Source organism: Vulpes vulpes, chromosome 1 (assembly GCF_048418805.1).
Source record: "Vulpes vulpes isolate BD-2025 chromosome 1, VulVul3, whole genome shotgun sequence".
Classification (NCBI taxonomy): Eukaryota; Metazoa; Chordata; class Mammalia; order Carnivora; family Canidae; genus Vulpes; species Vulpes vulpes.
In genome coordinates, this window is record NC_132780.1 from 140838755 (window position 1) to 140851065 (window position 12311).

General features: G+C 43.6%; 1 protein-coding gene across 2 annotated transcripts in view; it reads right to left on the reverse strand.

Moving 5' to 3' along the window:
- The window catches only part of XPO5 (exportin 5), a 50495-nt gene that overhangs the window by 4551 nt on the left and 33633 nt on the right, over window positions 1-12311 (reverse strand). For both annotated transcript variants that reach the window (XM_025990965.2, XM_025990964.2), the window contains 7 exons: window positions 5080-5180; window positions 4094-4190; window positions 3252-3388; window positions 2466-2563; window positions 1855-1901; window positions 1363-1460; window positions 700-762 (listed from right to left, as the gene is read on the reverse strand). In XM_025990965.2, coding sequence (XP_025846750.1) covers window positions 700-762; window positions 1363-1460; window positions 1855-1901; window positions 2466-2563; window positions 3252-3388; window positions 4094-4190; window positions 5080-5180 — 641 coding nt within the window. The remainder of the gene's footprint in view (window positions 1-699; window positions 763-1362; window positions 1461-1854; window positions 1902-2465; window positions 2564-3251; window positions 3389-4093; window positions 4191-5079; window positions 5181-12311) is intronic.

Below are 12311 nucleotides of genomic sequence, written 5' to 3' on the forward strand. Positions count from 1 at the left end.
GGGTAGGGGAAAGCTAAGTACTCTGGGCTGACTGGTAGATGAATAGTCCTGGGACAGCCAACCAGCAGCCTGAAAGGGTGTAGAAGCTCCTGCCCATGGCAGGTCTAGAGATGCCTCTGGCTGTACATTTGAAAAATAGTGAGAAATGAGATTCTCTGAATAGTTACTTAAAAAGCTACAAACACTAAGGATCTTTTGTGGCTGAAGTATTTGAAGACCCCACTGTAGCAGGCACTGACCTAGTTACTGGGGATGTTAATAGGAATAGGACAAAGTCCCTTCCCTGATGGAAGCTGACATCTTAGGGAGGAAGACAGGTAACAAATGAGCAAATGAAATAAAACAATGTCAGGCAATGACAAGTGCTATGAAGAAAAACAGAGCAAAAGAAGAATCCAGAGTGGCTGGGGTTACCAGTTTTTCTAAGTTGGCCATAGAAGACCTTTCAGAGGTAACATGTGAATGAGGCAAGGGAACAGGCCATGGATATAGCTGGGAGAAAAATTATACCGGTAGAAGTGCGAAGGCTCAGATGGAACTGTGCTGGAGGAATACAGCAAGAGAGAAGCTAGGTGCACATCTCACCCACCCCAGACTGCTACAGAAATGGTTTCTACGTGAAACTGACCAGGCTACAGAGGGACAATATTTAGGAGTCTTAGGGCAGACCTCCGGAGGGTCACACAAGGGCTCACTTACCATCTCCATCTGTAGGGGGAGCAGTACCATGGTCAGCACTTTTCTTTGAAACACAGCACACCGCTAAAGCAAGAAAGTGGGGTTACTGGGCTTATTGCCACCAGACAACAGCCACCTTTGGCTAATAAATCCCAAATGGTCTTCCGGGCAGCTGAAGATGGGGGAAAGTAGAGCACTGTCCAGGCACAAAATCACCTTCACCAGCAGAAACAGAGGTGTTTAACCAGATTGCTCTGGTCCCTGTTTAAGTTCATACAATTAACTAGAGGGAAATCATAGACTTCTCTCAGAGTAAGTGACCAAGAGGGGATGGCTGATACATCCTTGGTCTACTATGGATCTCAATCAAATAAAATGACCAAACAAGAAAAAAGAAAATTAGCCACCTTCACGTCCAAGTTTTAAAAACTTTCCCTGTTTTGACAAAATTAGGATGTTACTCCTACCACCAATCCAAATTTCTCCTGCTATTTTTAGACCATTCCCTCATATTCTGATCTTACAATATAGTTTGCAATTCACAGAATGTCCTTAAGTTGATTTAATTATTTCTTAATTGATCTGTCAGTATTGCTGTCAACATGTCTTAATGGGGTTGGGCAAGTGACCAGTTCTGTTTCCAGAAAAAGTCTTTATTACCCCTCCTTCCCACATGCCACTTACTGATTAGGTCCATGACTTCTCGGGTTAACATCCTCACCAGTTGTTCCTCTAACATCTCTTGAGACTCTGGGTTTTCATCTGCAGTGTCATCTTCTCCACTTTAGAAAAACACAGGGCCAAGTTCCAATGGCAGTGCAAAAGAGCGAAGGACAAGGAACACAGTGACCCTAACCAGACTCTCTGTGCTCACTTCCTTCTCCTGGCTTCCTTTGGTCTACATTCCACACAAATGTTGAGAACAGGACAGCAGTGATCCACTGAGGCAGACATTATTACTTGACTATATCCAGTTGGCTAGAGGTACTAGATCAAAATCCAAAGTCAGTAAGGATGTCTCAGCATCCTCCTAAGGCATCCCTTATAAAGGCTTGACCAGAGTATGCTTAACAGTCACAGACAAGCAATCTACCATCTAGGCTGAGAACGACTATAACCCACTACTTTCTAGTCCTGAATGGGAACGCTTCCACCAAGAGAAGAGATGCTCCTTACCATAGCAGGCTCCTCTGATTGATGACTTGCCATTTCTGGGAAAGCCTCTGGGAAAACAAAAGGGAAATAAATGCTAACAGCGGGGAGGTCGTTGGAATAGATAGTAGATAGTCCACTTCATGATTAAAATCAGCTGAGGAGGATTCCAGGTCTCAACAACAGAGCCTTGGGAGACCCCACAAGGTTAAACAATCAGATGTGGTTCCTATAACCTCTCCCATGCCCATGACGAGGACAGGGTATTCTATGCTTGGAAAAAAAATCAACAATACTGTAGAATTCCCAGATCTCGCTAGACCCTCATTCTTCACCCAGCTGATCCTCCTGCTTTAATCTCACAGTCAGAGCAACAGACCCAGGGGAAGCACTCTCCTGACCACCTCTCCTCCTTAACAGGAGGCTGAGAACAGAACTGGAGCCTGCAAATCTTCACAGGCAACTGAAGCAGTCTAGTTCTCAGGGGCTGCTCAACCCAGAGCCTGCTGGGGTGGCACCGCTGCATGGCCATCTGGACAGGGCCAGGAGATAACACTTCTGGGAACTACCTTGCAAGACTTGTGAGAGGCCAACCTAGGGGTCATCTTTGCTACCCTCTCTGACCAATCTCTTACCATGTGGAGGTAGGTGAAAAGAGGTCCAAGGATTGGAGACACCAGGGCTTCATAGTGCTCCGGGGGACAGAAGAGCACCAGAGGCTTCACAAAGACCCATGGCGCAGCGGGTTAAGAAGTTTTAGCACACGAGCACATACCCCTCTCATTCTAATGCACCCCTCTCCTGCCAGGCAGCAGGTGACGCCCTTCGGCACAGTCAACCCCCAAAGGAACGGCAAGATGCCAAGGACATTCTGTGTCAATAGGCAAAAATCTTCAAGCTCTTTTCCACAGACCCCACGCTGCTGAGGAATGGATATCAGGCTGCACATTAGAGGCACTTATTTGCCAGGAAAAAAAAAAAAGAGGAGGGACACTTTCGTAACCAACTCCTCTTTATTATTCTCCTTATAACTTCAGGGAAGAAAGATACTTTCAAAAACATTAAAAAAAAAAAAAAAAAAAAAGTCCAAATGAGAATAAAGTATGGGGAAGCACCCGACAGGATGTAGAAAAGAGATTAAAAAAAAAAAAAAAAGCTTTATCTTTCATATTTCCAAGAAGTGGGGCAATCAAGATTTAGCTCTAAGGAGAACGCTTTCAAGAACCCCCCGGGGCTGCCTTCCTGCTTTTCCTGCTGTTTATGCCAATCTTCTTGTCCGTTTAATGTAGTTTATCACACACTTAGATAAATGATTCCATCCATTTCACACTGCTCAGCTCTGTCTCCTCTGGTGCCCGAGAGCGACTCCTGTCTTCCATCTTCTGGCCCTTTGGGTTATCTAGGGACTTTGGAAAGGATATGAAGCATGGGTCTGAGTCGGTAGTCAGGAATATTGTTCAGGTTGACAAAGGCCGAGCTGAGGAGCTGAGTAGCAAGGTGCTCCACGGTATAGAAGTCCTGCTGCATTGAAGGACCTGCCTTCCCTAGGATATGGAAGCTGGAAGGGAGAATCACGGCCAGTGACAAATCCCACATTTGTTCCTGCAAGCCCCGAATACCCCAGGAATTTCTAGTCTACACTAAGATTTCTCAGCTAGAAAACCAGTTGTATTTGGTTCATAAGAGAACTTCGGCTTAATCAGCAAAACACCCCTCACCCATTTAAGGGAACTTGATAGATTCAGTATCTTGTTAAACACAGATCAATAGTAGCCTTCATTACTTCCTAAGTAGTATGGATTTATAATGAAGAGTCTCTCTCTTTTTTTGGGGGGGAGGGGAGCTGGCTTGGTTGAACAGAGCACTGGGGAGTGACAATGCCTGGGGTGTGGTGGGCTATGGGAGGGCAGTTACCTCCCCATCCTACAACCAGGACCCAAAGACAAAGTCTGGCTAGGATGGTGAGGATTCTGATAAAATGCAGCCCCACCCACGGTATCTTATACTGTGGTCTCAGCATTTTATGCACTGGGAACAGACAAGTTAGGTGTAAGATCTCAAGTCATGGCTTGGACCAAGACATGTATGACAATTATAAAAAAGCAAAGATAAAAAAGCCAGCCAATTCATTTTGGTGTGACACTAGAATCATGGTTTCCTGTCAAATTTTTGCCTCATCTTTCCTGTACACTAGAATTCTACATCAGAAGTCCTATTCATGGCATTCCTATACAAAAGAATAGAAATAGCATCGGTTCCTTACCAGTTTTCATAGAGGGTGCAGAAGAAACGCTGCATTCTTTCCAAGACTGTTTTGTAGACAGGAGAGTCATTCAGTTCCAAGAGAGGTTGAGGTAAGCCTAAGAGAAAGATGGGTCAGGAACATGCTATCCTGTTGTCAAGGCTCTTAACCTGCCAACACCCTATGGCAGGCAGATATGGTTGGGGAGTGAGGGTGAGAAATGCTGTAAATGCAAAGCAGCTGGCCTAATATTCCACCAGAAGGAGGTGCCAAGAGCTCCCCTCGAGGTGACTGCTACAACATGGTTTTGGTGGGGAAAGTGGTAAGCTATTTAAGTGCCCAGGACTTCAGAGTAGACCTGGGCACTCCAACTTTTTGCTTGAGTTTCTCCCAATGGGACCTGTACCAAAACACACGATAACAGCTCAAGATGATCTCTCAATAAAGCACCGGGTGCTTTTAAAGAGATACTGTGGGTCCTGTGACAGTGAGCCAGCAGAAAGCTTCAGAGATGGGCACAAATTTAGACAACTCGGATGTCTCTAGTTCTAACTTCTAACTACTGCCTTGCTCTCTTGTGTTCCAGCCGTGAGTCATTCCTCTCTATTCCTGCATGCCTCAGGATCTTGGACCTGCCATTCTGTTTGCCCAGAATGCTCAACATCTCTTGCCTCCAACCTGATGAGGTCCTTCCTATCTATCCTTCAAGTCTCCACTAGGAGGCAGTCTTTTGACTCCTCTCCAAGAAGGATGATACCTGGAGGGGTTAACACAGGGGGGAGGTGGGTGGCAGAGGGGAGAAACTGCCTCTGAAGATCTCTGTATGCTAAGATAATGAAGTAAATGCACTTGTTCCTAGAGACCCTGCTGGAACTCCATACAAAAACAGGTGGTCGAGGTCGTGCCAGGTGAGAAGGAGATGACCACCCAAGCTCACTGATGCTGCAGGCTGAGTCCATTAGAGGTAAGGTAAACATCAAGAAAAGAAAAAAGATTAGATTTCTTACCTAAAATTGCAGATTTCTCCACTTCAAGCATATCCAGAGCCTTTGTGAAAGGCTCTGCCATCTTGGCTAGCATTTCTGGTGCATATAAAGTATTATGAGTTCTGCAAGAAAAATAAGGATGCTATGTGAACTTTTCCTAGTCTGCAGAAGGAAAGAATGGGTTCCATCCTGTAACTCAGTGATACTACACTTCCACATAAATGGATCTCCCTGTCAACACTACTCCTGCAGGGGAAAGAAAATAAGGTATAAATATTTAAATGTTTCCTTAGAAACAGGAATAGACTATTTGGTTGTATGGCATTCAACACCTAAAAGTGATCAAGATGAGAAGCAAATCCTGAGACAGATGGATGATAGCACAGTCTGAAGCCAGAAAAGGAAATTCTTTTATTATTTTTAAAAAAGATTTTATTTATTTATTCATGACAGACACACAGAGGCAGAGACATAGAAAGAGGGAGGGAAAGCAGGCTCCATGCAGAGAGCCCAATGCGGGAATTGATCCCAGGACCCCAGGATCATGACCTGAGACAAAGGCAGACGCTCAACTGTTGAGCGTCCCTTTTTTCTTTTTTTAAAAATTTATTTTAAAGGGGGAAGTGGGGGGGAGAGAGAGAGCGAGAGAGCGAGAGAGCGAGAGAGCCTGCTCATGAATGCAAGTGGGAGGAAGGGCGGAGGGGGAGAGAGAGAATCCCAGGCAGACTGTAAGCTGAGTGAAGGGCCCAACCAGGGGCTCCATTTCATGACCCTAAGATCATAACCTGAGCAGAAACCAAGAATCAGATACTTCACCGACTAAGCCACCCACATGCCCAGGGAAATTTTTTTAAACCCGAGACAATGCTCAGGCACTCCCAGTTTGCAGACTCCTGGTGAGATAGGAGGAAATGTCAGAGGCACTGTGCTTTCACAGGCAACAACAATGGAGTAGGTAATGAAATGCCCTCATTTTTTCAGATGTTTGGTCTTTACTCTGAGAACCTGGACCTGACAATGCTTTGCCAATTGTTTCTGCCTCCTGGAAGAACAATCACAGTTCCCAACAGAAGACTGAAATGACTTACCTGAGCAGTTGCTGGCTGTGTATGACTAAGGACCAGTGACTGTGGACCTAATCTACCAGCCAAACACAGCTGTCTACCCCTATTAGCACAGCAATGGCACCACCAAACAATCTATAGCCAAAGAGCCCATCTTATTTTTCTTTTAAAAGTTTTTTTTTTTTTAAGATTTTATTTATTTATTCATGAGATACAGAGAGAGGGACAGAGACACAGGCAGAGGGAAAAGCAAGCTCGCTGCAAGGAGCCTGATGTGGGACTTGATCCCAGGACCCCAGGATCACGATCTGAGCCAAAGGCAGACGCTCAATCACTGAGTCATCCAGATGCCCCTTCTTTTAAAAGTTAATGATAAAACATTTCAAACATAGAAGAAATCACAGAATATGATAGACATTAGCAGGGTTAAATATTTAAGATGCACTCTGAACAGATCATTTTAGACATCCTTATTTATATTTAATAAACAGTCAACATCGCTTTTTATATCTAAACATGTATACACAGTACAATCATTTAAATTAATTCCAGCTTATCTCCCCACCTCCCTGAGAGCTAATAAGTTTGTCTATGTGTGAGAATTTCTCTATGATGGACAGAAACATGTAGAACTACTGGATACTGGTGCTTTGCAACTCATGTGCTACAAATATTTTCTCCTCGTCTGTGGCCTGACTTGCTTATACTGTTATTTCCAATAGGCTTTATGCCCTCTGCTATTTTTCCATTGTGGTAAAATACATATAACATAAAATTTAACATTTTTAAGTACAGTTCAGGGGTACTAAATATACTGTTGTGCAACCACCACTACTATCTATCCCATTTTTGCCTTATAAAAGTGAAACCTGGGACACCTGGGTGGCTCAGCGGTTGAGCGTCTGCTTTCGGCTCAGGGACTGATTCCAGGGTCCTAGGATTGAGTCCTGCTTCAGGCTCCCCGCAAGCAGCCTGCTTCTCCCTTTGTGTCTCTGCCTCTTTGTGTCGCTCTTGAATAAATAATTAAAATCTTAAAAAACTAAAGAAATAAAAGTGAAACTCCATACCTATTAAACAGTATCTCCCCATTCCTCCCTCCTCCAGCTCCTGGCAACCACCGCTATACTGTCTATGATTTTGACCACACTCGGCATCTTGGTAAGTAGAATCATACAGGCTTTATCCTTCTGTGATCACTTATTTCATTTAGCACAATGTCTGTCCTCAAGGTTCATCCATGTTGGAGCAAATTGAAGAATTTCCTTCCTTTTAAAGGTTGAATGATATTCTATGTTATGTATGGATTCATCTAGTGATGGACATCTGGGTTGTTTCTACTTTTTTTTAAAACTAAGTAATCTCTACTCAACAGGGGGCTCAAACTCACACCCTCCAGATCTAGAGTTGCACGCTCTACCAACAGCCAGCTGGGTGCCCCTGCTTCTGTTTTAGCTGGTGTGAATCATGTTGCTATGAACTTGAGTGTATAAATACCTCTTTGAGACTCTGCTTTCAATTCTTTGGATAACCCAGAACTGGAACTGCTTGATCACATGGTATTTTTATCTTTCTGAGGAACTGACTGTTCTGCACAGCAGCTGTCCCATTTCACACCCCCACCAGCAGTGTGCTTCCACGATTCCTATTAGTCTGCTCCACAGAGACCCACTGGTTCCTTAGTAGTACCTTTTCTTCAATCCTCGTTCTTTCAAGATTGTTCCTCATCCTCATTAATTTCTATTTTCCTGGGATGCCTGGGTGGCTCAGCAGTTGAGTGTCTGCCTTTCAGTCAGGGTGTGATCCCAGTTCCGGAACTGAGTCTCACATTGGGCTCCCCGTGAGGAGCCTGCTTTTCCCTCTGCCTGTCTCTGCCTCTCTCTCTCATGAATAAATAAAATCTTTTAAAACAATTTTTCCATTTTCCTATCTTGACTTCCTTTTTTAAAAAAAAATTAGTTTACTTTTGGTAATCTCTACACCCAACATGGGCCTCGAACTCACAACCCCCGAGAGATCAAGAGTCACATGTTCCTCTGAGGCAGCCCAAGAGTCCCTGCACTTTTTGCTTCTGTCATTGAAATCTGCCTTGGCAACCCTCTAGTGTATTTTTCATTTCAGTTATTGTATTTTTCAGCTCCAGGATTCTTTTTGGTTTCCTTTTAGATTTTCTATTCCTTTACTGGTATTTCCATTTTGTTCACATTGTTTTCTTGGCTTTCTCCACATCTTCCTTTAGCTCTTTAAGCACGTTTAAGACCATTGTTTTAAGTCTCTGTCTAGGGGTGCCCAAGTGGCTCAATGCCTAAAGTTGGTTAGGCATTGGACTGTTGATTTTGGCTCAGGTCATGACCTCAGGGTCATGGGATTGAGGCCTGCATTGGGCTCCGCAGAGCTCTACATTGAGCATGGGGCCTGCTTAAGATTCTCTTTCCCCTTCTGCCACCACCCGCCCACCACCGCATACATGCTCTCTTAAAATAAATAAAATCTTTGTGTAGTAGATCTGCCATTTAGATCTATTTCAGAGATAGCTAACTCTGAAAAATCATTATTTTCTTCTCCTTTCCCATACTGATTTCTTTGACTATTGTAGGCTGTCTCTGTGCTAGAGATCCACTGAGGCATAAATTTATGTTTTCTCAGGTGTTTTCTGAGCCTTTCCCTGGGCATACATAACCACTTTTCAATTTTCCCCATATATGCAGGTGTTTTGGAATGCCCTAAACTTTAAAGTCTGACACACCAAAGGGGAAAAGTGAAAAATAAGGGGGTGGGGGGGACCACTGGCCCTTTAAATCTCCTAGTGTTACTTATTTCAGCAGGAAGGGAAGAGCCTTGTAAAAATAGGGGAAGGTATAACCACCACTGCCTACTTCTATGTCTGCACCTGTGCTATCAGAAGTAGCCATCAGTGATCAGTACACAGATCTCCCATGGTTAGTGAACTGGGTCCTTTTTGTCTAGCCGGGTTCTGCAAGCTGTGTGCAAGCTGCTCCAGCCATAGACAAAAAGTAAATGAACAGACATGGTGTTCTCCAATAAAACTTTATTTACAAAATGTGTAGAGACCTATATTTGGCCCTTGGGCTGTGGTCTGCCAACTCCTGCTTTAGATCTAATAATTTATAATAAATATAAAGTAGGGGCACCTGGGTGGCTCAGTCAGTTAAATAAGTATCTGCCTTCAGCTCAGGTCATGATCTCAGGATCCTGGGATCAAGCTCTGAGTTGGGCTCACTGCTCAGCAGGGTGTCTGTTTCTCCCTCCCTCACCTGCACCCTGTGCTTGTACTTTCTCTCTCAAATAAAAAAAAAAAAAGAAAGAAATACAAAGTAGACTAAGTTAAACAGAGCTATGGAGATGCAATAAGCAAAATCCAAACTAAGGGAAATTATGCAAGTACAAACCTAGTATTTTTCACCAAGTAAACTGAAAAGATGATAGGGCAACTTACAAATTTAGAGACTTAAAAACATCTCAAACACTATATAAAAACCTAGTTTGGATCTTGAGTCTCCCCCCCCCTTAAAAAACCACCTAAAATATTTTGGGGCTATTTCCACATTGATGAGACACTTGATGATGTTAAGAAATTACTGTTACTATTTTAAGATCTAGTAATTGGAAGGTAGTTATATTGAAAAGACTCTGCTAGATCCCAGTAATTTCCCTTTTTAAAAAAAGATTTTATTTATTTATTCATGAATGACACCGAAAGAGAGAGGCAGAGACACATGCAGAGGGAGAAGCAGGGCCCATGCAGGGAGCCCTACGTGGGACTCGATCCAGGGTCTCCAGGGTCACGCTCTGGGCGGAAGGCAGCGCTAAACTGCTGGGCTGCCACGGCTGCTGCCTCTGGCCAGACTCTTAACTGGAACACTATGTACCATCTTTGGGAATCCGGTAAGGCATATTCTTACCCCAAAGCATATTTTGAACTATTATTCCCCAGTATCCCACTGGATAATGAGAATTCATAACCTACTTCCTTCTACAGTCCTGAAATTGCACTGTACCTTCTCTCATTCACGCTTCTCCAGGATTCCAGAAGGCTGTGTTAAGTTTCCTGACTTAGGTTCTAGTAGTTTGGAACATTCTGTTACGAGGTAACTAGCTTTTGCTAACATGAGGATGTGGTGGAAACCAGTTCCTTGTTGTGACACCCCTCTAAGTTTGTCTCATTCACAACAATCCTCTGGGGTTGGTGAATTTTATTCTCCCCACGTAACACACAAGAAAAAGGAAACTCAAGCAAGGTTGTTACTTTGAGTAGTTGCAGGTCATGTGGTTGCCACTCTGGCTCAGTGGGTACTGCCTGTGACTCTTGATCTTGGGGTTGTGAGTTCGAACCCCACGTCGGGTGTAGACATTACTTAAACATAGAATCTTTAAAAAAAAATGTGGAGTCTTTTGTGTTTCTCTCCAAGAAATGAGCACAATCTTGGTGGCACAAGTGTATTAAGCAATAGTTCAACAGTACTATTAGTGTGTGTCCACGCCCATGGCTTAGGGACTCTAGGCCATACCTTGCTCAGAAAGCTCAGGTAAATCAAAGAATGACCATATGTCATGGCTCAGGACGCAGTCTTCTCTACCTCTGCCTTGGTACAGAAGGAGAGCTATGACCCTAATACACATACATGTCTATCAGCCCCCACCTTGTTTCTACGCATGCCATCCTCTTGCTCATCTTTGCTCATGCTGTTTCCCTTACGTTTCCTCAGTTCTTTGCCTTATACACCTATAAAACATTCAGGTTTCAACTCCAATGTTACCTGACCCTCCATTCTCTCTTTTTAAAAAATTATTTATTTATTTATTCATGAGAGACACTGAGAGAGAGAGCCAGAGCCAGAGCCAGAGGGAGAAGCAGGCTCCATGCAGGGAGCGTGATGTGGGACTCCATCCTAGGACCATGGGATCATGCCCTGAGCCGAAGGCAGATGCTCAACCACTGAGCCACCCAGACATCCCCCTGTCCCTCTTTTCTATCAGTTAATTGCTTCCTGCTCAATGCTCCTAAAGGCTATTTAATGCAGCCATCAAAGACTTGCCAGCCACCCTACAGTTTACAGAGGGTTTTCAGAGCAATGATTTTATTAGGTTGGACGTTAATAAGAACGAATATTTATTGAAAAATACACAAACTCTGGTTTTGTTATCCAAAAAAAAAAAAAAGCAGCCTCAGAAAATGACTTGTGAAGCACTTCATTTTTCTATTCTCTGGAACAATTTGTGTAAAAGATAACTGATAAGACCCTTGAAGGTCTGGTAGAACTCGAATGTAAAATCATCTAGGTCTGGAGATTTTTTGGTCTAATTTAACTACTGACATAGTTAATGGTTAATCTTTAAGTTTTCTATTTTTCTGACTTACTCATCATAAGTTACATTTTCCCCGGAAATTATCCATTTTTTCCCTAAGCTTTCAAATATAGAAATGCTGTTATTAGCATTTTCAAATAGGTTTATTTTATTAAAGATTTTATTTATTTATTCATGAGAGAGACACAGAGAGGCAAAGACACAGGCAGAAAGAGAAGCAGGCTCCATGCAGGGAGCCCGATGTGGGACTCAATCCTGGGACTCCAGGATCACACCCTGGGCCGAAGGCAGACGCTCAAACTCTGAGCCACCCAGGTGTCCCTAGCTTTATTTTGTTAAAATAATTTCATATAGGGGATCCCTGGGTGGCTCAGCAGTTTGGCGCCTGCCTTTGGCCCAGGGCGTGATCCTGGAGTCCCGGGATCGAGTTCCGCGTCAGGCTCCCGGCATGGAGCCTGCTTCTCCCTCCTCCTGTGTCTCTGCCTCTCTCTCTCTCTATGTCTATCATAAATAAATGAATTAATCTTTAAAAAAAAAAAATAAAAAATAATTTCATACAACATAAAACTAACCAATTTATCTTTTTAATTTATTATTTTTAAATTTCTTAAAAAAGATTTTATTTGTAAGCAATGTCTACAACTGACGTGAGGCTCAAACTCTCAACTCCAAGATCAAGAGCCACATGTTCCACCAACTGAGCCAGCCAGGCACCCCCCAAATTAACCATTTTAAAAGTATGTAGACAATCAGGGTGCCTGGGTGGCCCAATCAGTTAAGCATCTGCCTCCAGCTCAGATCATGATCCCAGGATCCTGGGATCAAGTCCCATGTCAGGGCCCCTGCTTCACTGGGGAGCTTGCT